This window comes from Dermacentor variabilis, chromosome 4, assembly GCF_050947875.1.
Source record: "Dermacentor variabilis isolate Ectoservices chromosome 4, ASM5094787v1, whole genome shotgun sequence".
Taxonomy (NCBI): domain Eukaryota; kingdom Metazoa; phylum Arthropoda; class Arachnida; order Ixodida; family Ixodidae; genus Dermacentor; species Dermacentor variabilis.
This window is the reverse complement of record NC_134571.1, coordinates 168,961,864-168,985,013: the sequence shown is the minus strand read 5'-3', so window position 1 is coordinate 168,985,013 and position 23,150 is coordinate 168,961,864. Positions and strand designations below refer to the sequence as shown.

At 47.9% G+C, this 23,150-nt stretch overlaps 1 protein-coding gene across 2 annotated transcripts in view; it reads right to left on the bottom strand.

Annotated features, from left to right (window-relative positions):
- Positions 1–12,179, bottom strand: part of LOC142578059 (uncharacterized) — an 85,526-nt gene extending 73,347 nt beyond the window's left edge. The window contains exons 1-2 of one of the 2 annotated variants that reach the window (XM_075687475.1): positions 12,036–12,179; positions 10,066–10,081 (exon numbers count right to left, since the gene is read on the bottom strand). In XM_075687475.1, coding sequence (XP_075543590.1) covers positions 10,066–10,081; positions 12,036–12,074 — 55 coding nt within the window. In that variant the 5' untranslated portion in view covers positions 12,075–12,179. The remainder of the gene's footprint in view (positions 1–10,065; positions 10,082–12,035) is intronic. The other variant, XM_075687476.1, reaches the window with a different exon arrangement.
- Between the last annotated feature and the right edge of the window lie 10,971 nt (positions 12,180–23,150).

Below are 23,150 nucleotides of genomic sequence, written 5' to 3'. Positions count from 1 at the left end.
CTTTAGACGTGGAGGCAATCAGCTGCTGCGCTTTGGTCATCTGGGCGGGGCCCCTCTTGTCTTCTGAAGTTTTATCCGTCTGTAAAGGATGCTGCTTTTCATACAACACAAAAGGACAAAGTGTACAATTATTTGGCCTATGAAATGGATACATCAGAAGTGTGCTATGGAAGGGCTTAAGATGTGTGAAATATAGTACATGCAATTATAAGACAATGATAAAGAATATGTGGTATCGAACATGCATGTAATGGCACATTTGAATCGGGGAGTGTTGCAGTCATATGCACAGTCTATAGGTGATAGCATTATTAAGGTCCTGCTGTTTCCTGTCTTCATTGTGAATTACACACACCGTTCATCTTGTGGCTAATCAACACACACTGTATTCTTGCACATAGAAAGAACAAACAGCACAATGTGTATGCTGCATTAGTGTATTTTTTATTTACATGGTCCAAGAGTGGCACAGGTTGTCTTACGTTTTTGCCTATTTTGAAGGGACACCAAGTGCATGTTACAAGTCTCCTAATATGCACAGCACAATGTTTACTGCAATAATTTTATTCTTGTTCTTGAATAATAAACAAAATATTAAACTGAAAGCTCCTTTATAAGGTGCCTTTTGTGGTTTCAACAGGAGAGCAGTGAGGGCACCGATAGTACTGTTGCAGAGCAGCCCTTTGGACCTCTGCCACACACTCAAGAGCACGTGCCTGGCGCTCGCCTACTGCCACCAGGCAGTTGAGTGCCTCCAGCAGCAGAATGTTTTGCTGCAAAAAAAGTGTATTGGAATGAATCAGCCGCATACAAACCATTATTTACAAAGAAAAGTGCTCGTTGCACTATTAGTACTAAGTGCCCTTAACTGTGGAAACCTTTATGTAGTATGCATAATAAAACAATGTGTCGGGACAACGTTGCTTTATTTTTCATCACTGGGGTTTTCTTTTTCAGAGCCAATTGTCATGTTGATTAGTGTGCCAGCAGCTGAGGTGGCCCCGCACCTTCACGAGTCTCTGCTGTCGGCACCACAAACCTATTTTTGTTCACTGCAGAACAAATGCCTCACCCTACAATCCCGTCTTATACGAGCTGATTGCATCCTATGCCTACAAACATCATATTTTTGTCCCATTACGCAATTTTCTGCTATCCTCGGCTGTAGTTCTCTCTCCTTGACATCCATTCTGTCATGCTTATGTAATCACCTGTTATGAATTGGCAACAAGTGATTGAAGACATGCAGGGCCTGCCTGCCGATTCCATTTTTTTTTCTTAATCTCAGCTAGCATATCAGTTCCCACGGTTTACTACGCCACTGTATTCCTGTCTTAATGCTATCTCTAACAATTTTTGTTACTTCGCTTTCTCCACAGTCCTCGACTTCTCAAGTTCCTTTGTTAACCTCCAGGTTTATGTCCCATATTGCATAACCGGTAAAATGGAATGATTCTAAACTTTTTTTCAAGGATATCGGTAATTGGCGATCACGATTCGGTAATGCTTTCCGTGTGTTGTTCAACCCATGAAATTTTTGCATAAGTTTCCTGCTTTATATCAGTACCTGCTATTGATATTTCACTTGCATAAAGATACTCTTCCGTAGACTCTGCGGGCTTAATGTCACTCATGAATTTCTGTTCTCTCACCAAGTTAGTGAAGGTTACCTTCATCTTTTCCATATTTTCGCGGGCCCACTTGCATGTAAAAGCACAAACACTCATTGGTTCTCACTGCCTTCTTTAAACTGCTGGACATTCAGTTCGTTACTACGAAAGTGACTTAATCCGTGCACTCTTATTATGCTAAATATGAAACAGAAGAAATATACTTATCTGCAGTTTGTCGATGTCTCCTTCACTGTGTTGGTAGCGAGATCTATCGTCGCTACCACCTCCTTGTCGCATCGTAGCTATATAGGCTGTCTGCCTTTTGCCCACACTATGTAATGTTCGTGACGCTCGCAGTTACGCAGATTGGAGGAACTCGGCGCACTCGCAGAAGCAACACCGGACAAGTTGTTTCTTCAGCACTGCGTCGTGAACAGTAGGTGCGCGTTGCGATCTGTAAAATCGCCGAAGCTATTGGGAGTCTTACGGGGTGCACGGAAAGATTGCTGACGGAGGAACAGAACTATCCAAGAAATAGTGGTCATCGTCGAGCCTGATCACTAAGTCGCGCACTGCAAGCTCGTTGTACGAGTTTGTTTACACTGGGCCTGTTCGATGTTTAGCCGCCATGCTCGCCCGGTGAATGGATGTGATGACGCCACCACAGCGTTCCCTCGCGGTATAATGCGAAGCGTACTAAATTACAAATTAGTCTAATGCACATTCAGTGTACACGTTGTAAGCTTTAAAATGCTTCTAAACCACGTTAAACTAACTAATAATATTGTACTAAATGCGTTTGTTTTATAACTCGCTTGTGCATGTAATGCACTCGGTGGAACGACAAACAAGTGAAAGAAGGCACGATCATGCACCGACTGTTGCGTTTCGCCTGCGACACGTGGTTTTGCCGGCGCGACTGCGGCGGGGCGGCAGACATTTTGGCCCGATCGTCGTCGCCGCAACACTCATCGCCAGGTGTTTCCAGGCGCGTCTGCGGCGATGCGACCGCCTAGGGATCCTCCTCGCATTCCAGTCATTGTGCCCGAAACAGGCGATGCCAAAGCAGGGATCTCATTCCAGTTATTGGGCCCGAAACAGGCGATGCCAAAGCAGGGATCTCGTTCCAGTCATTGTGCCCGAAACAGGCGATGCCAAAGCAGGGATCTCATTCCAGTTATTGGGCCCGAAACAGGCGATGCCAAAGCAGGGATCTCATTACAGTCATTGTGTCCGACCGGCAGCGCCACGACAGGGTGCTACGAGATCGTGCGCAGCGCCACGACAGGGTGCTACGAGATCGTGCGCAGCGCCACGACAGGGTGCTACGAGATCGCTACGACAGTGTGCGTCACCATTAGCCCATTGTACATTCACGTGCTCGTCTTTTGAGGGGTTCCTTCTTGCCCTCAACTGCGAGAGTATAAAAACAGCTGCCCCCGGACGCCAAAAGGAGGGCTCCGATTTCTTCAGTTGAGTGAAGTGCTCTCCCGTCTCTCTACTTCGGTCAAACCTGACCGCCAACTCTTTGCGATGTTAAAATAAACAAGTTGTTTCGTTGTTACCAGTCGACTCATGCTTTGCCGGGACCTTCGGATGCTTCGAGTTGTACCCCAGGCCGCCAGGCCAACGCTACCCTTGGGGCTTGCGACCCAGGTACAACCACGGGCGTCAGCGCCGAGTTCCCAACAGATCGTACCAGCAGTCAGATCCAAACATCTGGTTGGCAGCGGTGAGATCGCCTACGACTTCAAACAACGGTCTGCCAGCGGCGAGATCGCGACAACGGAGGCCAGCAGCAAAGAGATGCAGTTGACAGTATGCTGAGCAGCTCAACGACGATCCGGGAGCAGTGCAACGAGCCCTGTGTGACGACTGGTTGCCTGCAGCGGAACGACTGCGCGGAATTCCTGCCTGCGAGGTTTGGTGAGTGCGGGACTTTCTTCTTCTGAGCTTTGCCAGGCTTTTGTTAGTGTCAGAAACAGAGCTGGTAATTGTGGTTGTCGTTGCTGCCGGGTTAGTTTGCGGCAAGACAATAGTAAGCAGTAGAGAAAGCAGCATTCAGAGCAGCCATGGATTTGAAGTCGTTGCGCAAACCGAAATTGTTGGAGCTTGCAAGAGAGTTGGGTCTGGATGTCTCAGACAAACTCAGAAAACCAGAACTGCTAAAGGCTATTCTTGAGTTAGAGGCTGAGGATGACGAGCTGTCGGAATGCCTTGAGACTATTGAAGAGAGGGAGATTGCAAAAGAAAAAGAAGAGCGTGAACGTAAAGAACAGAAAGAGCGAGAGCAACAAGAGCGTGACCGTCAACACGCTTTGGAAATGAAGCGTCTTGAGGTAGAAATGGAACGCGCTCGTAATGGAAGTCAGGCACACGGTGCAGGAGAACGAGTATTGTTCAAAATGACTGACCTGATGCGGCCGTTTAAGCTTGGAGAGGACATTGGTTTGTTCCTGGTTAACTTTGAGCGAACGTGCGAGAAGCAGGGGTTCTCTCGGGAAACGTGGCCACAGCGCTTGCTCACTTTGTTACCCGGCGAGGCGGCCGACGTAGTCGCTCGCTTGGATAGAGAGGAGGCAGAGGATTTCGACAAAGTAAAATCGAGTCTGCTAAAAAAGTACCGGCTGTCTGCGGAGGCGTTCCGTCGGAAGTTTCGGGAAAATGAGAAAGGCAAAAGTGAGTCATATACAGAGTTTGCGTATAGGCTTATGTCGAACATGCAGGAGTGGCTCAAAGAAGAGAAAGCGTTTGGTGACCACGATAAAGTTCTGCAGTGCTTCGGGCTAGAACAATTTTATAGTCGGTTACCGGAGAACGTGCGATACTGGGTCTTGGATAGGCCAGACGTTTGTACGGTGGCTAGAGCCGCTGAGCTAGCCGAGGAGTTTGTGACGCGTCGAGCTCGCGGAGCTAAGGACGGTCAAAAGGGTGAATTTGGCTCCAAGTCTGAGAGGCCAAGGTTCACGCCCATGAGATTTAAGGGGGACACGCGTAGTGAGGATGCGAGTGAAAGCAATCCGACCAAACGTAAAGAGACGGCAGCCGAAGCCGAACGCAGAAAGCGGTTCGAGATGAGGCGAGCGGGCGTTTGTTATACGTGCCAGAAGCCGGGTCACTTTTCGGCGCAGTGTCCGGAAACAACACCACAAGTTGTGTTTTTTTCAATAGGCAGCACGGACGAGAACATGAAGCTTCTCGAGCCTTACATGCGAGACCTCCTCGTGAACGGGAAAGAGTGCCGAGTGCTTCGCGATTCCGCAGCTACGATGGATGTAGTTCACCCATCTTACGTAGAACCCCATATGTTCACGGGCGAGTGCGCATGGATCAAGCAAGCCGTGGAAGCTCATAGCGTGTGTCTGCCGGTAGCAAAAGTGCTTATTGAAGGACCTTTCGGAGCGCTTGAGACGGAGGCCGCAGTGTCATCTATGCTGCCACCCCAGTACCCGTACCTATTTTCAAACAGGTCCGATCACCTCCTGCGCGAGAAGGGGCTTTTGTTTGGTGAAGCTAGTGTTCAGGCCTTAACCAGATCGAAGGTTCGGGAGCTCGCTGCAAAGGCGGTAGTTGCGGGGCCGACGTTATCAAACAACGAAAAAGGGTCAGAGGCGCAGCAAGCTGATATTCAGAGCACGCCCGAACTGAATAAAATTGAGTCTGTAGCGTTGAAGGCGCCAGATACTGGAGAGGAACCGCCCGACATGGGAAAGTTAGAAGAGCTATCTACAGATTTGCTCATCGCGCCTACGTCAGACGGACTTGATAGGTTGCTAAGAGTCAGCCGGTCGGCTTTGATAGCCGAGCAAAAAAAGGATGGCAGCCTGGAAAACGTGCGCTGCAATGTCAAAGAAGGTATCGCCAGGAAAACTGCGCGTTTTGTGGAAAGAGGTGGAGTCCTGTACCGGAAGTATCTAGACCGCCGAGGAGTGGAGTTCGATCAACTGGTCGTGCCTCAATGCTATCGTCAGGATCTGTTGCGCTTGTCGCACGGGGGTTCGTGGTCCGGACACCTAGGAGTTAAGAAAACTAAGGACCGTCTCTTGCAAGAGTACTATTGGCCAGGGTGTTTTCGGGACGCAGACCATTTCGTGAGGACATGTGACACTTGTCAGCGGGTGGGCAAACCAGGGGACAAATCGAGGGCGCCGTTGAAATTGGTACCTATCATTACGGAGCCTTTTAGACGGCTCGTTATTGATACTGTGGGACCTCTGCCGGTAACAGCCACGGGGTACAGACACATTTTGACTGTGATCTGCCCAGCGACAAAGTTCCCTGAAGCAGTGCCGCTTAAAGAACTCAGCTCAGTGGAGATAGTCAATGCACTACTGTCCATATTTGCGCGAGTTGGTTTTCCTGCAGAAATTCAATCAGATCAGGGCACAGTGTTTACTAGCGCTTTGACGACAACTTTTCTCGAAAGCTGTGGGGTAAAGCTGTTACACAGCTCAGTGTACCACCCACAGTCGAATTCCGTTGAGAAGCTCCACTCCGTCATGAAGCGCGTGTTGAGAGCTTTGTGTTTTGAACATCAAACTGACTGGGAGCTGTGTCTGCCTGGGGTGATGTTTGCTTTACGGACCGCGCCGCATGCGGCTACGGGGTTTTCGCCAGCTGAACTGGTGTACGGTCGCTCGCTTCGATCTCCGCTTCGCATGCTTCGAGAATCATGGGAAGGTAGGGGCGACGACCCAGTCGTGGTGGAGTACGTACTTAAGCTCCTCGAACGCTTAAGAAGGGCACAGGAGTTGTCAGGTGAAGCAATGGCAAAGGCCCAGCAGAGGGCCAAGGTTTATTATGATCGGACAGCCAGGGCCCGTCGTTTTGAGGTTGGCGATGAGGTCATGATATTGCGCACATCGCTAAACAACAAACTAGACGTGCAGTGGGAGGGCCCAGCACGAATTGTTCAGAAACTGTCGGACGTTAACTACGTGGTAAGTCTGCCAGGAAAGCGGAAAGCACAGCAAGTTTACCACTGTAATCTGCTCAAACCTTATAGACAAAGGGAAGCAGTGGTGTGCATGATGGTAAACGTTCCTGAAGAGCTTCCGGTCGAGCTTCCGGGACTAGGCTCAGTGACGAACAGGGAAGACACCGGTCAAGTCATTAGTGACCTTATCAGTAAAGCACCGCTGTCGCCTGAGCAGAAAACCGAACTACACCAGCTATTACAAGAGTTTCAAGGTCTGTTCTCTGAGAGGCCTGGTAGGACTTCGGTACTTACTCATGATATAGAACTTACCTCCCCAGAGCCAGTACGATCCAAGGCGTATCGGGTGTCACCCCGCCAGAGCGATATTATGGAGGCTGAGGTAAAGAAAATGCTACAGCTCGGTGTTATTGAGGCAGGTGAGAGTGATTATACCTCCCCTTTGATTTTAGTTGAGGTACCGGGCAAGGAACCTCGTCCTTGCGTCGACTACCGCAGGCTTAATTCCATCACTAAGGATCAAATTTATCCGATCCCTAACATCGAGGAGCGCCTTGAGAAAGTTAGTAGCGCTCAGTTTATTTCCACCCTAGATCTTGTCAGGGGTTATTGGCAGGTTCCACTTACAGAAGAGGCTGGTAGGTATGCGGCGTTCATTTCACCAATGGGAACATTCCGTCCTAAAGTGTTGAGTTTTGGTTTGAAGAACGCGCCGTACTGTTTTTCAAGTCTCATGGATAAAGTGTTGCGGGGACAGCAAGAATTCGCTTTACCGTATCTAGACGACGTAGCGATATTCTCCGCATCCTGGTCTGAGCATATGACACACTTGCGGGCAGTGCTAACCCGCCTGCGCGAAGCGGGCTTGACAGTCAAGGCTCCTAAGTGCCAGTTAGCACAGGCCGAGGTTGTCTACCTCGGTCACATGATTGGTCAGGGTCGTCGCCGCCCCTCTGAAATAAAAGTGGCCGCTGTGCGAGACTTTCCGCAACCGCGCACCAAGACCGATATTCGGTCGTTCTTGGGTGTCGCCGGCTACTATCAGAGGTACATCCCTAGGTACTCTGATATCGCGGCTCCCCTGACGGATGCTCTAAGAAAAACAGAGCCTCAAACAGTCGTCTGGGACGAGACAAAGGAAAGAGCTTTTAGCGCCCTAAAGAGTGCCCTAACAAGCCAGCCTGTGCTACGATCGCCAGACTATACAAAAGGGTTCATTGTTCAGTGCGATGCTAGTGAGCGAGGCATGGGCGTTGTACTGTGCCAACGGGAAAATGGAGAAGTAGAACACCCCGTCCTGTATGCTAGTCGTAAGCTGACCAGTCGTGAGCAGGCGTATAGCGCCACCGAGAAAGAGTGTGCGTGTCTCGTGTGGGCCGTTCAGAAATTGTCATGCTATCTAGCCGGCTCGAGGTTTATCATTGAGACGGATCACTGCCCTCTCCAATGGCTGCAGACCATCTCTCCCAAAAATGGCCGCCTCCTGCGCTGGAGCCTCGCTTTACAACAATATTCCTTTGAGGTGCGTTACAAAAAGGGGAGTCTCAACGGTAACGCCGATGGCTTAAGTCGAAGCCCCTAACGTAGGAATCAGCCTCAAAATTGTTTGTTACTGATGTTTTTCTTCCTGAGGCAGGATTTTTTTTAACATATTGCTTTTGTTTAGTGTTTCAAAGTGATGATATGCTTTCTAGTGCAATTTTTCAATTTGTGGACGCGTTCTGAGTGATGCTAGACTACTGTAAGGAACTAGGCAGTGGTATAAAAAGGGGAAAGAGCCTGGCAGGGCTTAGTGAGGGTTGTGCCGTGCTTGCTGACTGAGCGGTTGAGTTTTCAGCGTAGTTCTAACGCTTGCCGGGAACGAGAACAAAAATGTGAACTCTCCCGAAGTCACTTTGCAGTGTCCCGTGCGAACCTGAACGAGAGAACGAGGCCTTCTCTGTGCGCTGCGCTCAAGAAACGTCAAGGGACGCCCGACTTCGGTTATGAGCATCATCGAGCGACATCCCTCCGGACAGCGGATGCAGTCCCCTGTCCATCGGGATCTCCTTCCCCCGGCGGGGCGGTCTGTTGCGTTTCGCCTGCGACACGTGGTTTTGCCGGCGCGACTGCGGCGGGGCGGCAGACATTTTGGCCCGATCGTCGTCGCCGCAACACTCATCGCCAGGTGTTTCCAGGCGCGTCTGCGGCGATGCGACCGCCTAGGGATCCTCCTCGCATTCCAGTCATTGTGCCCGAAACAGGCGATGCCAAAGCAGGGATCTCATTCCAGTTATTGGGCCCGAAACAGGCGATGCCAAAGCAGGGATCTCGTTCCAGTCATTGTGCCCGAAACAGGCGATGCCAAAGCAGGGATCTCATTCCAGTTATTGGGCCCGAAACAGGCGATGCCAAAGCAGGGATCTCATTACAGTCATTGTGTCCGACCGGCAGCGCCACGACAGGGTGCTACGAGATCGTGCGCAGCGCCACGACAGGGTGCTACGAGATCGTGCGCAGCGCCACGACAGGGTGCTACGAGATCGCTACGACAGTGTGCGTCACCATTAGCCCATTGTACATTCACGTGCTCGTCTTTTGAGGGGTTCCTTCTTGCCCTCAACTGCGAGAGTATAAAAACAGCTGCCCCCGGACGCCAAAAGGAGGGCTCCGATTTCTTCAGTTGAGTGAAGTGCTCTCCCGTCTCTCTACTTCGGTCAAACCTGACCGCCAACTCTTTGCGATGTTAAAATAAACAAGTTGTTTCGTTGTTACCAGTCGACTCATGCTTTGCCGGGACCTTCGGATGCTTCGAGTTGTACCCCAGGCCGCCAGGCCAACGCTACCCTTGGGGCTTGCGACCCAGGTACAACCACGGGCGTCAGCGCCGAGTTCCCAACAGATCGTACCAGCAGTCAGATCCAAACACGACGGTATGATCACGTGAGCCCCAGTTTGTCGACCGCCCAGAAGGCAACGCCCAAGGAACGATAGCCAGCCAGAGTGAATCTAGATAAACCAATGAAACTGGACGCTTGTCGAAAGATAAACTGTGTCTCGGTACCATTCGTGCTTTCATCTTGGGGTGTCGCCAGAGCTCGTGAAGATCCCGAGTTTCGCCAAACTCGGCGCATCCTGCATAGCACCCCAGGTATATTTACCTTGGGCAATATGCGTAAACAGAAATCATTTAGTAACCGATACTGTCGGTGTTATCAGTATGGTAGAAGTTTTCGTTATCCGCCGCTTCCGCTCAGCCGCTATGACGTTGCGCTTTTCAACACGCAGGTCGCGGGTGGGGTGTTTGGACGCGGCAGCCACACTCTGATATGGGCGGGTCGCAGTAACATTTGTCTACTCTGCTTTGAAGCACGGTAAAAAATACAGACGATCCAAATTAATCCGGAGCACAATCACTACGTGCCGTTTAAGATCACTACATCGCAATTTATTCACTACATCACAATTAAAGAATATATTTTGATTAGTGAAGTTACGGCGCATGCTGTGCTGTAAGGCGTAGTAAATAGAGCTTACCCTGGCTTGCAGTGACCTGGAAAGATCAATAAGAATGTCGGCTGAAAATCATGCGCACAGGCCTAATGGTTTCCTCTAAACATTAGTAAAATTACGTCAGAAATTTTGCTCTAAACGAATAGATCAGTGATTCGCAAGTGTACGTTCTAACTGATAATAAACTTTCAGGGCACGCACAGCTGTCTTGGCTGCTCTGACGCAGCCATCACAGCATAGCTTCGGCGGCAGTTTTCACGTAGCTTTCTTTATCAAAAGTGATACGGTGGATGGGATTGGGCTGGTTGTCTGTCTGATAGTTCGATAGCAGGCTTATCAGATCACTACAAACCGAGGTAGCCAAACTGGCCTGCGTAGTAGCTTAAGTGAAGCCAAAAGCGAACATTTTAAGTAGCCTAAGAGTACTCAAAAATTTGTTATTTTTTAATGTCATTCCACACATAAAAAATAACGTTCTGCGTGAAAAATATGCCGTTTAGTTTCCTTCGTGTAAAGCAGAAGGCAAAAATTTCACCAGTGGCTTGCGCCAGAGCCACTGCATATGCCCGCACATAGGCACTAAGTAAAGCTTATTTCTTGCATAGACACATGTGTTAAGAGAGGGTTGCTCACAACGAAGTTTTATTGTAGCATTATCCGGGAGTCTGAGGAGGCTTTGCAAATACACGCAAGCATCTGTGGCCACAAGATGCCACGCTTCGCTCTTTCTTTGCACTCGCACTCGCTGCGCCAGATCAAGAACTATAGCAATGGAAGCTTGCAGGGATATCTATAATGTAAATGAGGACTCGATAAAATTTTTCTCAAACAAAGAAAATCACTCACAAATAGAACACACAAATAGCGACCTTCCATAAAGATGCAGATCAATCGTATGCACTCGCCATAGTTACTAATGACAATTTTACAAAACATTACCCACACAATAAATGAAAATGGATTACATAAAATACAGTAAAATAGATGGTGACGACACCTCAGAAACAGGAATGTGAACAAACTGATAACGGTAATACTTGGATAAGTTGTTCAACTAAGCAGGGTACTTAACGAACTGCAGCCCCACTGATGATTTGCTACATTTCTAGTGGCTCCATATTTCGTATGCGACGGGCGACTTCGAATGATCATCCGCTTAAATGATGATCTGGCGTCCGCCACCTCCTCATCGTAGCTCATTTATTGGCTCAGCGGAGACGACTTGTAAAGGGCGGGGGGTTAGCTTTAAGAAAAAGAAAGCGTAGCCAAAATTTGACACACTGTCTGAAGGAAATTTTTTTCGCCAAGTCGAACGTGCAGTAGCCCAATTTCGGTAATAATAGCGCAATCTTTTAATCTATTCAGTAACCGATACACCTACATGACTATCGTAGGAAACATCGCAGCTATCTAGTAGTCATTTAGTTTCATTAATCTAGTCAAAGAGCCAATTTGCGGCAACGAACTTAGGACACAGCTATGAGTAACATAAAGCACAAGCACTCTAAAACAGATCGCGTCGAGCCACTGCTGCTGTCAGTGGTCGCGCATTGGTGTTCGCAAATGACAGGCGCTGTATTCTGTGGGCTCCTTTCATAACTGCTTTGAATACCAGTGGCAGCTCCAGAAAAATGGAAAGTTATAGTTTGATTTCTCAGATATATTTGCTGTAAAGCTCAAAAACGCAATGATTCATCATATTTACTCTGTAGCCTGTGAAGCCGAAAAAAAACCCCGGAAAGCATCAGAATTTGAGCACCGCTCATTTTATAATGAGCTGCTGTTTAATTCTATAAGTCTTCCAACACCTTTCATGACACAAGGTAATTGCCTTCCTCTTTAGCTAGAGTCAGAAACCTCCATTTTTTTTTTCAAATATTGCGCTAAATTAGTACAAACGTTGCACAATAATGCAATGCATGTGTATACATTGGTTATTTTCAATTATTGGAGTATTTCCCTCTCGGTCAAGACAGTGGAAGAAAGTTACTTACGAGCAATAAAAAAAGTCGAACTAAGGCATCCGTCTGCATCCTGCTTTCTGTGGTGCAGCTGCAAGGAATACGTCTTAAATTACTGCTTTGTTGAGACTTTTTGTAGTGTATTTGCAATTTTCGATTACAACAAATGGCAGAGTAAACCAGAGTTCGGAAGCAGCAGAACTTACACAATAAGATGTTCTTGCTCTTTGACAGCCCAAGCAGAACATAAAGTTTATCAAAACTATGACTCACTAAAAGGTCTCAGCTAAAAGGTCTAAGCTATTCTAATGTAGCTATATCTTTATGAAAAGTCATAGCTCATACTTTAGGAAAAGTCATAGACAGCTCGTTAAGCTCCCTCATTATGTAAATTGTATTCTATATTTAGCATGCACATATACCTCGTAAATCAGGAGCACGATCGCAGGTGCTGCGCTGCATTGCATACTCAAGACCAATCACTCCAGGCGTTTTCATCACTCCAGGAAACCTGTGATTACTTTGTCGGCAAAACGCACACAAGGATTCTTCAAAACCATGCAAACATTGCACATCAACGATGTGATTTCTTCACAGCTGACAAGACTTGTGCACTAGTGAGAGTTATTTTGATAGTGACGTCACTTCCATTGTACGACGCGCAGATGCTTTGCAGAGTCCCTTACAGTACTTGCTTAGGGGCTGTCCGGAGAAAGAATGTAATGGCGGGCCATAATGATTTGTGCTACAACTCAAAATGGAAATCTGGTGCTAGAATGTTCGCGAACTGATAATACTAGGGTAAGTCAAATGGAAGCCGCAAATGTGTAACAAAATGCGAAAGATGACGCCAGTAATCTGTACTTTGGCAGACATGTTCTTAACAGTGCGCCAGATGTTCACAAGGTGGCAGCACTGCGCAGTTGCGGAAACGCTGCAAAAAGATCAGTGCAAGCCGTCTCACTAGCAAATTGTACAAGGGCGTGACGACAATCGAAACTCATCGAAGAATGAAATTCCAGTGTGGTCGTGCATGTGTGCCACAGCGGCAAGATTTAGAATGGAGTCCGAAGTTCGCAAACGGTGTAACGTCCGTGGCTAAGCTTGCTCGTCGCGTGAGGCACCCCCCCCCCTCACCGCTTTGTGACTCCAGAAAAAAATTACAGCCGTTGAATACATCCTGATGAAAAACATCTGAGTGATGTTGGATGATACTGCAGGCATTGTAAACACTATTCGTGGTTCAGCATACCAGATCGTGCATAATGTGCTCGGATCTCTCATAGTGTCTGCAAGGTGGGTGCCCCGTCATCTGACCCCTGAATCGAAACAGCGACGTGTTGATGCGCGTGAGCAGCGTCTACGACGCGTTGAACGATAAAGGATGCCTTCCTTAAAATAATATTCACCGAGAATGAAACCTGGTTTGTCTACCACCAACCAGAAATGAACAGAGTGACTAATGGATGGCGCCATTCCTCATACCCCAAACCAAAGAAGTTCCGAACACATCCATAAGCAGGGAAGGTTATGGTGACCTTCTTCTAGGAAAAAAAAAAGACGTCATTTTCGAGCACTACAAGCCACGAGGGGCCACTATCACTAAGGAATTATGCTTTGACTTTCTGAAATACCATTCGATGTGCAATCATATTCAACCACCGTGGATAGCTGTCTCCAGATGTTCTGTTGCAGCGTGAAAGTGCATGGCCTCATGTGGCCTGTGTCACACTTGCGACAATAACAGACCTGAAGTTTGACTGCCTTCTGCATCTAACATGCTCACCACATCTATGTCTACTGCTTTGTCAATCGCGATAAACAACATACATAGAGTCGTATGCGTGGAAATGAGTAAGTGGCGCAATGCTTACGCATGCTTAGCGAACTCCAGTCGAGTTCCTGCACAATTTTGTAAACATTGCTGGTCTAGAGGCAAAGAAAGCGGCATTTAATGGTCAGTGTGATAAAATGTGAAACAGAGTTTCTGCTCGAATTATGTTCATACCACTCAGTCGTGAAAAGCCAAAAGCTGTGTTTAGATAGCGCGTGGCCTTTCGAAGCCAATGTCCCACACGAAATGACCCGAGCCTCAAAGGCCGTTTTGCAGCAAAAGCACACACACTATTGCCGACAATCTTATGTTTATGCAAGTTGAAGGGCGCGTGGCCGACATTTCTAGCAGGACGAAGTTTCCAGCAGGTGGTTTGGCCTCGAGCAACACCTCGGCGCTTTCGCTCTGAAATGGCCTTTCGACAAACCACAAAATTTTCCTCGTGCTTCGTTTGTGTTCCTGGTAGCAGCCGCTTTCAAGGAGATAGCTTTTTAATGTTAACGCCATTTAGCGTCTTTGCATTGCTTCTTTTCTCCATGTTAAAAGTGGTACTTGTTCGTGATTCTTACGGCAATCTCACTTCTTCGTCAGCCCTCTGTTGCTCTTAGCAAGGGAGCGTGAATCCATTGGAACACTTTGCGACAACAAACAGAAGTGCTGTAAAAGGGAGACTTGGCTTGTCAGACAAAATAGGAACGCCCGTTGTAAAATCAATATTCATTACCTATATTGGTGCACAGAATTGCGACTAGTTGTTGCACCGGATCAAATAAAAATCATGAAGAGTAATCGTATTTCCCTATTTACTTTGCGCCGCTTTGTCTTCTTCGCCCATCAAATGTGCCTGATGAAGCCTACACTGTAAATCAATTTCGGGACAGAGGCGCACGAAAATGACGCATGCTACCCTACTGTTGACTTGGAGCTCTGCCTCAAGGGCTTCCGAAAAAAATTATTGGTTCCTCTAACACAGACAATTAGGGTAATCGCTTGTGTTTACGAATTAGTGCTATACACAAGGTTAAAACATCCACAAGCAGTGCTGACGGATGCAAGGCTCTCGCGTGCCTGTGGCCATTTTGTCGCTATCGTCGCCGTCCGACCGGCAGTAGCAGCTCCTTCATTGTCTCGTGGCACTGTTTACCAGCCGGGTGAGAGTGCCGAACCAGTGCTTGTAAAGACAAACCAGAAGGGGTAGTCACGTACGGCTTAAGTCTCACAACGTGCACAATAGCAGAGGGCGGACGCGCAGACTACGCTGGCTCGATGCCTGGTGCAATTTCATATGTAACATCGGTGACTTGACGTTACACCATATTGGGACTTTCGTAGCGGGATAGCAGTTTACCGGAGAGGCAGCACTGATACTACAGTAGCGCGACGAAACATGGGAAGTGACAAAAATCTCTGTAGCGATGATTATACAGGGCTTTTTGGGAAGCCTGAGACACTGGGATCTGTTCACGGGCAATCTGGCAAACTGTATCGGCGCACGCTATGGCATCGCGAACGTACGTAGTGGGTCAGCTCACAACACTCGGAAGTATGGTGAGGCAGAAAAAGTTCACGTCCATAAAGAAGTTAAAACGGTGAGTAGCCAGTGAAGTGATGTCTGCACGAGCTGTAGGCGAAAGTACCACACGCAAAATAGCGTCCCCATAGCGGTGGTTGGCGGAAACGTACATCGAAAGCGTATCGGTCAGAGTTCGGTTCAGATGCTCGGTGAGTCCATTCGTTTACAACTTTAAAGAGCGTAAGGTAAAGAACACTTCCCTGAGGTAAACCTCGTGATACCGCCCTTTCGGTGCTTATGGTACTTCCTAACCACACTTGAATTTTACGATCACTGATAAATGAGTGAATGAATTGCAGAAGATAGCCCTGTAAGCCTATGGCCTGCCAAGTATTTAATATTGAGCTCTGAAGGACGCTATCATAAGCCCTTGATACGTCTGGGAAATTAGCTAGTGTTGAAAGGCCTAAATCTCTATGATGTTCAATGATGTTCAATGGCTGGTCTTCCCGCTGAAGTGCAGAAACATTGCAGGCATGTCCATATGTCGATATATGCTGACGACATTTGTCTTTGGTTAACCGGATATCAACACGAACGTTGAGTTCTGATAGCTCGACAAGCATTACTTTCACTTCAAAATTACCTTCAAGGTGCTGGGTTGACTCTCTCGGTGGAAAAATCTGGCTTCATCATGTTTCCAGGTAGAGGAAGACGGTATGCGCGGCTGAAGATAGGCCTCGATCAATCATGCCTTCGTCAATTGAAGCACAAGCGCGTTTTGACGTCATTCTTTACTACCGTCTACAGTGGCGTCAAGCTGTGAACTCGATTGTGACTTCACTATCTTCACGTCTCAATGTGATCCGTTGAGTGGCAAGTGAGCAATGGGGAAGTCACCCTTCTTCAATGATCAGGCTGCACGATGCACTGGTGACGAGTCGTATAATGCACCAGCTCCCTTTAAATTTTCCCTCGCTTTCACAGATGGAACGCCTTGAGGTTTTGCATAGAAAGGGCCTCAGGAGGGCTTTTGGCGTTCCGCAGACTTCTCCTAACCAATGCAGTACTTCATGAGTCTCTATCGAGACCTCTTAGCCTAGTCGCTTCACAAAGGTTATTGATGCAAATTGAACGCCTGAAACAGACGGTAGCCGGGCGAGCCCTTCTACAGCGCCTTCGAAAGAGATCTGAGTCCCAAGCGTGCTTGGCCCTTAATACTCTTGGTTACCTGGGCCTTACGCTAGAGGTCGAGCTAAGAGGTTGAAACCACTTTGGTCATCCGCGAGCCTCGATTGTTCATTGACAATTCCTCACGTTCGTGCTCACGTTCGTTCCTCACGTTCGTTCGTGCAACGCGTTCACTCGTACTGGAACATCTTGAGACTGAATATGCACGCCATCTTAAATTTTTTACTGATGGCTCTGTGGACAAGGCCAGAGGATCTAGTGCAGCTGCTCAACCTGTTGTCCCTGTTTGAAGTATGATTGGTCTGTTCGCTTCACTGCAGTAGTGTCCTCCACAACGGCCGAAAGCGTTGCCATTGAGGCAGCTCTAAAGAAGCTACGGCTTTGTACGCCTCAACCTGTTGTCATTCTTACAGACTCAAAATCTGCCCTTCAAAGGTTAGAGCACGAGTTCCCTACGGATGCCTCATGTCTTAGCTCTCTACACTCGGTGCAAAATCTCCATATCCAAGGCTTCTCCATACGTTTCCAACGGGTGCCCTCGCACATAGGGATCATAGCCAACGAGATGGCGGACAGCCTCGCCCATAGAGCACTGTCTGGGAATCCATTGAGAAAAGTGCCTCAAGAGAACAAGAGACTCTTCAGAGAAGCGGTGCTGTGGCACTTTAGTTCTTTGTGGAGCTCACCTCACAATCATGTATGACCAAGGGCCTCAAAAGAAACCAAGCCACTTTACTGCTCCGCATTCGCACAGGCTCTGCTCGTACCCCTGCGTCGTAGATATGTAAAACTCGCCTGGCGCTGCCTCCATTATGTTCAACGTGTGGTGTGTGCGGTGACATAGAACATTACCTTATGTGCTGTACTATGTATAGCGCGGAAAGGAGCGTTTCATTCTGGTCCCTCAAGAAGACAGGAGTTCCTCACAGTTCTCTCCAGGACATTGTTTTCCAGCGCAGAAACCAGTTGTGTAGGAAGGAGGTTTCTTGGCTTCCTTTAAATTACCTGCAGGACACGAATTTGGCCTCCACATGGTGACCTTAGGTGTGACTATTTGTAATTGTGAGGTCTGGGACTGATTTATGTGATTTATTTAAGTGTCTCTACGGTGGAGCAAGGCTGCAAGGCTAATCCCACCAGTAGCCTACAACCACTCAACTCAACTCCATTCGTTTACGGGTGATAAGCCCTCGTGAGCTTGTGACGGATAGAGCATAAGGAATGGTGTCCTCAATGACGCGAGACAAAAAGTACCGGTCTTGGTCAGTCAAAAGCTGTCGAGGAACTTCATGATGCAAGACGATGTCAAAAAGAAGAAACTCTGCGAACTCCATAGATACAGTTGGTTGGGAGGGCGCAGGGTGTATTGCGTCACATCGTCAGTCGCGATGGCGACCCACTAGTTGCCTGATGTTGAGTTTGGAAAGAGACCAAGAAATCTGAGCCCAACATGAAAGAAGGATAGAAGGATAGAAGGATAGCTGCCACTTGCGACCTTAGCATTGGCGCCAGCTAGCGACATACCTTTGCACGGAGCGGTAGAAACCAGCTCAGAAGAAACAGCGCTTCACATGATCATAAGCGTGGGTGATACCAAGGCCACCAGCAGTCCATTGGTTCATAGGGAAGCTGGCGGAGCACAGCTTTCTGCAGATGGGTAGGCGCGACGAGAAGGCGTTCAGGACCGTCGGGAGGCATATTGTAGAGGTATAAGGTGCCATCGTGAAGGCAGAGCAAGTGGATTCAAGGTTCTGGTGTGGCAGAGCTAAGACTGTCGATGATCGAACGTAAAGCCAACTGACGCCGTTGTTCGTCCCTTATATTAAGGACGCCCCAAATAGACAAGACGCAGATGTCGGTGTCTTCCTGGATGGCGTCAGGGAAATCTACAGAATGCCGTGAGAGGCAATCGGTACCTTGATGGAGCTCACTGGGTTTGTGTTCTACCGAGAACGAGGCAGAGAGCCCTACGACTAAGGTGGTCTATAGGGTTTTTGAGCGAAGAAAGCTAACGGAGGGCATGGTGACCAGTACGACGGTAAAAGTGCGGCCAAACAGGTAGGGACGAAATTTGGCAGCAGCCCAAGCTAGAGCAATAGAATCTCATTCTATGATACAGTAATTCTTCTCTGGTGTGGAGAGGAGGCGGCTAGTGTACGTAGTCAGGCAGTTGTGTCCGCACTGAGGCTGAGCGAGGACTTCCCCGATTCCATGGCCGCTGGCATCTATGCGAACATCTGTCGGTAGTCTGATCAAAATAGACTAAAATAGGACAAGTCGTGAGGGCGATGATAAGCGCCAAAAAGGCTGCAGCTTGGAGTGAGCCCTATGTAATAGCAACGTATCTTTTTTTTAAGAGCGCAGTCAGGGGACGCGCAAACGGCGAAATTACGCTAAGGGTTGGCGTCAGCACCGCCTCCTCCCCGCGAGGAGAGCACACATGCAATGGAGGGTCGCAAACGGGAAGCGGAATGATGAATTGAGGCTCCAGAGACGTCTTTTTATATTTTAGCTTCCTCATGAACTTCTTTGTTATTTTCTTGTCGTAAATTTGTGCAAGTGAAACTGTTACTGATAAACGGTGAATGATAATAATCTTCATATGTAGAAAACAATAGAAAACTCTTTACAAGCATGGTCCTTTTCAACACGCATGGTCCGAATATGGTTGTGGTTTGGGCTCGCGAGATCGTTCGCTAGAACAACTTCCCTCTTTGATTAATTCTCTGAGGCAGGAAAGTCTTCCAGGGTCGTCATTTATGCCGGCTGCTAGTATCCGGAATTTAAATATAAAGTAACCTTCGCGCTGTTCCCCCTCACGGGGGTTGCGAAAGCCGGACTGCAGTACTGTTACCGAGATTTCGTCTGAAGTGTTTTTGGGCAGGCATAGGCGCCTCGGTAAGGGCAGGTTCGCTGCTAAAGTAGCGTGGCATCTGTGGCTATGAAAGCGCAAGCGAAATGACGTGTCCGTTTGTTCTTGCCCGCAGACGTTGCAGTGTAGATTGTACAACACGTTGCTGGAGTCACAGTTCAGGTTTTCAGCAATTTTGAATCTGAAATTTGAGCTGCTTCCTCTGACTCGCGCCTTGCGGCCACATGGGGGCACACCTTAAGTTGCTGAGGAAGTCTTTTTGCAGCATCGGTCTTCACTTGCTGGTGGTGACAGCGCGTTCCATACTGCACGTACTCGTAATACCCGCAACACTGGGTCGACACGAGACCGACAAGACGCTCACTCCAATGATTGACCGACTATTGTGCGTCACTGAAACCTTTTTGTCATACCAGGTCGGCAACGACGCAACCGACGAGCGTGAGTTGTACTGCGACAGGCTTTCTTGTCGAAGGCACCGGCAAAATCAGCGTGCCGACCATCGTTCGAACGAACCCCGCGCAATCGGCCGTCGAACCGACAACACAATAGCGACAGCGTCTTCGCTTGTATATATAATTAATCGTGCTCAAAATGAGTCAAGCACGCCTACCAAGTTGAAATGTACAAGCTTTAACCCTCTCAAGCCGTGCCCACGCAGGTTGAGCCAATGTGGATCCTGTTCAGCGAAGGTTAACCTGGCGCCGTCGAGTTCGTGCACTGGCTACCGTCGGACCTGAACTGAAATGTAAGCAGTTAGGTCGATCGAAACTGCTTTTATAGTTCAATTCTGGCCTTAGCGATTTGAAATCAGCCACACTTCACTTCGCACGGCACGTACACAATAAGCGGTAAGCAGCGACACGCTGCTGTGCCAACATCTGTACGTCACCGTACCTGTAGGCTGTAGGCCGCATTCGCTACGTATATGGGTGGGCCTGTACGAGTTGCTTTGCAGGCCCATTTCTCAATTTCAGAGATGCACTGTTTGCCTCTGCGTGAAGTGGCAATCAAGAGGCGGTCTATTCGGTATACAGCAGCATAAACAACCGTCTCGCTCATTTATACCAACGCCGTGGAAACGATGGGATCCGCGCGTTTTTGTGAGAGAGCATGGCCTACAAATGATCACTTATGCGAGCACAGTTTTCTCTAATAATGCTCTATGGCACGCTAAAACTGTAAGTATGATGAAGTTAAAGAAAAGCGAGAATGAGTCAATTAACAGCCCGTAATATACGTATCTGAATCACAGTTGCCGTTGTTTAAGTGGTTCGGCCGCTCATATTGGCTCGTTTCAGGGTGTAACAACATGGCACATATGCGCAAATATGTATGTTTTGCTACATTTTGACACTGTTTCATATCAGTGATGCACCCTTACCACAATATTTGACGATCACAACGACCTGCGGCTGTAGATGTCGATGTAAACAAGTGCACCGCTTTAATAAATCTGACGCAGAAGGTTGCGCTCGAAGACTTTTTGAATACGGGAAACATCTAAATACTCAGCGTGCCTTTATCGGCCGCACTGTTTGCAGAACAGCGCACTCAGGCCTGCTCACCCAGTAGTCATTGAGTGCTACTTGGATTCAGGAACGACATGCTGTCCCAAAGAATCCATTAATTATGATTCGCGATCCACGAAACGCACAACTAACGCGCACTCAACGTGGGCGCAGGTACACAAATCAACCGGCGAAAGATCCGGGACCCTTCCAAAACGTTTTCAGCGGTGTGCGGCAGAGGGCAGCACAGGAAAATGAAAGAGGCGGATTGTTCGATGAGCTTGTCAAGTACTTGGATGTCGGAACAACATCTGCGGTACCTGTAAGCTTGAGAGCATGGTATATCCGTTTTACAATGCCGTGAATGGTTGCTCTCAAAGTGTAGATATTTTTGCCTTTCTGGAGGTTTTCTCAAAAAATTTGCCGGAAGGCGGTCGTTCTTCAGCCGAACACTGACTTCCAAAAAGTGGATACTAATTTTGGATATGATATGGTTGAATTTGATCAATGGGTCGAGCGTGTTGAAATCCCATTTGAAATGTAGTAGGCTGCCCTTTCGTCATATTTCTACAGGAGAAATAAGTTGTCAAGGAATATTTTGTAGTATAAAAGCTTCGGAGCGAATTCTTCAATCAATATAATTTTGAGAGAGGCCATGAAGATGCTTGCTCAACTCAGACCGTTTTAGTGCCAACCGCAGTGGCACTGACCTTAAGGAAGTGCTCGTCATTGAATTCAAAATGGTTATCATTTAGGAGATAGCCAGAAGTGTGGACAAAGAACATAGCCGTGCTACCCATGCAAACCCGGCGAGACGCTCGATTTTTCAAACGCGGATATCGTCGCTGCTATTCCAAACTGCAACCTGCTATGTATATATATATATATATATATATATATATATAGTGTGAGCAAGCAAGGTGATCATAGGCGCCTACCTCACACAGGATTACGCGCCAGTCAATCGCTCCACTGATCAAGCCTGCCGTTCGGCGCACTACCAGATCGACATCGTAACAAAACCTAAGACTTCCGCGCTGACGAGCGCATTGTTTTGTTTTCTGTGGGCACGACAACGATTTGTAGCTGAAGTTTTATCGTTCGTGCATGTATATATATTTAAGTTTATTTAATCACAACAGCTGTCTCGCATTTCGTAGTACACTCGATGACGTGCTGCTTCTCAGGTCATTCTCAGTCCCTTAGCACAACCCTCCGTGGTTGCTTAGTGGCTATGGTGTTGGGCTGGTGAGATCGAGGTCGCGGGATTGAATTCTGGCCACAGCGGCCGCATTTCAATGGAGGCGACATGCGAAAACACCCATGTACCTACATGTAGGTGCACGTTAAAGAACCCCAGGCGTTCCAAATTTCCGCAGTGCCCCACTACGGCGTGGCTCATAATCAGGAAATGGTTTTCTCACGTAAAACCCCATAATTTAATATTTAGTTCTAGAGCTGAAGGCACTGAGCATGACCTCAGAATTCATTTGAATTGAATTGAATTCTCGGGTTTCAAACGCCCAAACCACCATTAGATCATCAGGCACGTCTTGTGAGGGATTCCGAATTAATTTTTACTGCCAAGGGTTCCTTAAAGCGCCCGCAATGCACTGGACACGGGCGTTTTTTCATTTCGCCCCCATCGCAATGCGGCTGCCGCGGCCGGGTTTGACCCTGCAACCTCGTACTCAGCAGCGAAACGCCATAGCCGCTAAGCCGCCGCACCAGGTGTCAGAATTCATAGTGCCCTCCTTGCGAAAAATAAATAGCATATTCTTATCCTTACTTTGCTTCGAAAATCTTTGCATGCATACAAAAACCATTATGAACCGTTATGCAGCATTTCCTTATCGTTCCGGAGCAGAACGGGGACGCAACTTTCACAGTGCAAAGAAACTAAAACCCGAACGAAAAACATTTTGTTTCTGCACCCTGATGTTAGGTAACGAATCGAATAGTGAATAGCACGAAATATTTGGCCCGTACAGCTCAGGATTACTGTAAAGCGTTTAACAAATACTCGCGAAAGTTCTCATAATTTTGCGCTTCTGGAAAAATTAGTGTTAATTATTTCCTGGTATTGTTCTCGTATTGCGTGCATACTTTATGCTATCTTATTTCGTAAGCTAAGTCTGTGGCCATATTTTATCAGCAAGAATTGCTCATTTAAACGCGAGGGACAATTATCTTCCTAACCTGCACAGCCAGCTTTGCGAAATGTTGT